This window comes from Carlito syrichta, unplaced genomic scaffold (genome assembly GCF_000164805.1).
Source record: "Carlito syrichta isolate Samal-C Ts95f unplaced genomic scaffold, Tarsius_syrichta-2.0.1 Scaffold304784, whole genome shotgun sequence".
Classification (NCBI taxonomy): Eukaryota; Metazoa; Chordata; class Mammalia; order Primates; family Tarsiidae; genus Carlito; species Carlito syrichta.
In genome coordinates this window covers 265,756-269,901 of record NW_007248880.1, presented here as the reverse complement: position 1 = coordinate 269,901, position 4,146 = coordinate 265,756, and the positions used below count along the sequence as shown (strand labels likewise).

Below are 4,146 nucleotides of genomic sequence, written 5' to 3'. Positions count from 1 at the left end.
TCTACTTCAGTGAACTGAGATCATGTTGTATAAATGGTTTGAACTGCAAAGCAGGTACTTATTCAACCTTTATAATTCAACTAAAAAAGAAACAAAATATAATGCTGTCATTAGTGGTGACACATAAATTTGATTCTCAAGTTGTAGTTCATATATCCAGAGCTATAGAAAAGCTCTTGAATGATTCTAAGACTTGATAGTCTTCCACCATGGGAGGAGGAGCATATGTTTGGCTGGGTCAAGTCCTTCCCTTAAAAAGTATTTGCTTTATTTTTTAAAAATTTAGTTAATTTATTTATTTTTGAGTCAGAGTCTCACTCTGCTGCCCAGGGCTTGACTATGATCACAGCTCACCACATCCTTCAACTCTTGGACTTGGGTGATACTTCTGCCTCAGTCTCCTGAGTAGCTGGGACTACAGGCAGATGCCACCAAGCCTGGCTATTTTAAAACAATTTTTTTGTAGAGACAAAGTCTTGCTTGGGCTGGTCATGAACTCCTGGGCTCAAGCAATCCTCGTCTCAGCATCCCAAAGTGCTATAATTACAGGCATAAGACACTGTGCCTGGCCACTCCAACATTTTAAAAATATTGTTTTAATAAGGTGCATCTGTATTTGGAATAACTACAACAGAAATATTTGCTACAGAAACTATTAAGTTGGCTATGGCAGTTAATTTCCAATTATAATGTCCTGTAATTTGGATCACAAGCAGTCTTTCCATTACTTAGAAACAAAACATTTAAATTAGAAATTTTATTTCCCCAGTATGTTCACTTGATTGACAGCAAGCCAGGACTTTCTTCCACATCCTCTGCCTCCTATTCTTCCTCCAGGACTGACTCTCATGGAGGCGAAGAACTGTACCATGGTGACTGAGTTTGTCTTGTTGGGAATCCCACACACAGAGGGACTGGAGATGATACTTTTTTTCTTATTTTTGCCTTTCTATGCCTGCACTCTGCTGGGAAATTTGTCTATCCTTGTGACTGTTATTTCTTCCACTCCCCTTCACACACCCATGTATTTCTTCCCGGGGAAATTGTCTGTGTTTGACATGAGTTTCTCCTCTGTGACTTGTCCCAAAATGCTGCTCTATCTTATGGGGCTGAGTCGACTCATCTCTTACAAAGACTGTGTCTCCCAGCTCTTCTTCTTCCATTTCCTTGGGAGTATTGAGTGCTTCTTGTATACTGTGATGGCCTATGACCGCTTCACTGCCATCTGTTACCCTCTGCGGTACCCAGTAATCATGAGCCCTAGAATCTGTGTTGTTCTAGCTGCTGGCATATGGCTGTTAGGCTGCATCCATTCCAGTATCTTGACTTCCCTCACCTTCACTTTGCCATATTGTGGTCCCAATGAAGTGTATCACTTCTTCTGTGATATCCCAGCACTCTTGCCCTTGGCTTGTGCTGACACATCCTTAGCCCAGAGGGTGAGCTTCATCAACGTTGGTCTAGTATCTGTTGTCTGTTTTCTCCTAATCCTTGTATCCTACACTCGAATCACAGTCTCCATCTTGAGTATTCATACTACTGAGGGCCGTCATCGTGCCTTTTCCACCTGCAGCACCCACCTCATTGCCATCCTGTGTGCCTCTGGACCCATCATCACTGTCTACCTGCAGCCCACACCCAATCCCATGCTGGGAACTGTGGTTCAGATTCTGATGAATCTGGTGGGACCGATGCTGAATCCTTTGATTTACACCTTGAGGCATAAGGAAGTAAAAATAACCCTGAAAAAAATATTGCACAGGCTATGTTCCTGAGAGTTAGTAAAAGCTGATGAATGGGCACAGGGCGTGGAAATTCTTGCTGTTCTGATATGTAAAATTTCATTCTGGAATCTTCACATATGATAATGATTTTGAATTTTCAACACTTGCTGAAAGGTATGGACCACTACATTATAATTCATTATGTTTTTATGTATTTTATTTTCTTGTTTTACCTAGGTTCTGCCTCTGCACTCATCTTCAAAATAATACAGCCTTGGCTGTTGTTATTTTGTCTTTCTTCTGTGGTGAACCACCTGCCCTGGAAAGAATCTTTTTCATCTCACAATTTTTCCCATTTTCCTGTTTTACTCTCCTCCATACTGTGTGTGAAATAAGCTTGAGGAAAAGGCAACAAATAGAAGAACAGATATTTTAAATACCTGATTTAGAGAGTAATCGAATGTTTAAAATATTAACAGATTAAAGGTTATAATCAAGATACAGTTTTTTCTTTTTTATCCTCAATTGTCTGGAGAGGGAATAACAGAATTTGTCAGCAAGGATGTTCTTTCCTCAATCTATGCTTGCTTCATGCTTAATTTATCTTCCTGAAGATCTCTGGACAATTAAGTTCAGCTCTAACTGACTAAGGAAAGTGGAAAGATTTGTAAACCTCAGCCTTATATCTGACATTTACTTGGGTTTGCTAGACATGCTAAAGCTTCAGGGTTCATTCCATTACCTGCCAAACAGTTCTGCTCTTCCAATAAAAACAATTACAAAGGACATATTTATGATTATTCTTGGCCTTATGTGACCTTCTCATTTTTTGATATGTATCAAAATTATCAGCTCTGGTTCACAAATGACTACACAAAGAACTCTGTGGAACCACTGCATAAATCTAAAATGACATAGAAGGCAGATATATTTTGCATTTTCCTGGATCCATTGTATTAACTGCTTAGGCTATGCATAATTTACCTTTTTACATATTTCACCAAAATACTAAGCACTGTGTTATTAAGATTCCAACTAGAAAACCTCCTGATTCACTATGACATAACAACAACAAATTCAACTCAACTCCATATTATCTTTTTTACTCCTTCCCTCAAATCCCTAGACATGACACCTGAATAGCAAAATCTCCTTCCAGAATCCTCTGAATTCTTGGAACTGTCAGGTTTATAATTGTTTGAAATTGCCTCTTCACCATTTGTGCCTCAAATTTCTGTCTTTTGTTCAGTAGTATGAGAATTATCATTTATAGAGTTCTTACTATTTGTCAGATATTATGGTAAAGGTTGTATAAAATTACCTCATTTGATCCTCAAAACAATTTTGTATTGGTACTGTTGTCTCCATTTTACTGTGATAGGGCCAAGATATGAATCTAAGGCTTTTACTCTTAAATACTAAGAAGCTGCTTCCAAAATGCTTAGGAATCTTTCCAGATAGAAAAAAAAGGAATGAAAAGAGAGCACTTAACTTCATTTATACCAGTCCTAGAGCATACCATATATAAGATAATGATATTTTCTTTCACTCTTATGGAGACAACAGTAACCAAGGGAGGTAGTGGTGTGTTTAACTTCAGGATATAGATGACGTGTATCAAGGGGGCAGAAGGACATAGAAACCAAGAAGCAAGAAGGGAGGGCACATAAGAATGAAAAGTTCCTTGTCTTTATGTTTTCTTCCAGTTAAAAAAAAAAAGCAGAAGCCATAGATGAAGGCACTGGAATCTTTGATTGTATCACTGGGTCTGTCTGGAAAGAGGAGTTGACTGAGGATACAAAAATCAACAAGAGCTAAAGAGAAATCTCTGTCCCCAAACAAGTTCCCACCATCTGCCTCATTCTATCACCTGTGATCTCCATCTCCATCGCTAGAAATTTTCCCATACCATGTAAGGAGATGGCTGTTGATTTCCTATTAATTGATTTCTCAACTGATCTGATTCATGATTCTTGGTCCAGCAGCTCACAATCCTCCCTCTGAGCCACACTATTGATTTGAATCTAGCCTGGTGAATTAATCTTATAAGGATTCTGAGAAACATCCCAAAGGCTCTGTTATTGGCTAAGGGAGAATCCTACAAAAGATCTGAGAGCCCTTCCTGCCTCCAAGATGGTTTCAAATTTAACTAAAATTTCCAGAGGAATGGTAATAATGAGACTGTATTTTCCCTCTGTTATGCTTCTTGTTAACATTTTAAGAATAAATGAACAATTAACACAAAATATTACATTCATTTTTAAAGGAATGTTTAGTCATTATCACAAAATCTCCTTTATCTTAAATTACTGATTTAACTAAATCTGATTTTAATCATAGTTTACATAACTACTTTTAATCCCATTTTTAAAATTAAAACCCTTGGGACTGCAATTATTTGAAACATTTCTTGGTAGTGTAC

The 4,146-nt window shown here is 37.8% G+C and overlaps 1 protein-coding gene across 1 annotated transcript; it reads left to right on the top strand.

Annotated features, from left to right (window-relative positions):
- The first annotated feature begins 800 nt into the window (after positions 1 to 800).
- On the top strand, positions 801 to 1,812 carry LOC103263279 (putative olfactory receptor 10D3). The gene has a single exon (XM_008060966.1). The coding sequence runs from the start codon at positions 849 to 851 to the stop codon at positions 1,773 to 1,775; it is 927 nt and encodes a 308-aa protein (XP_008059157.1). The 5' UTR covers positions 801 to 848; the 3' UTR covers positions 1,776 to 1,812.
- The last annotated feature ends 2,334 nt before the right edge of the window (positions 1,813 to 4,146 follow it).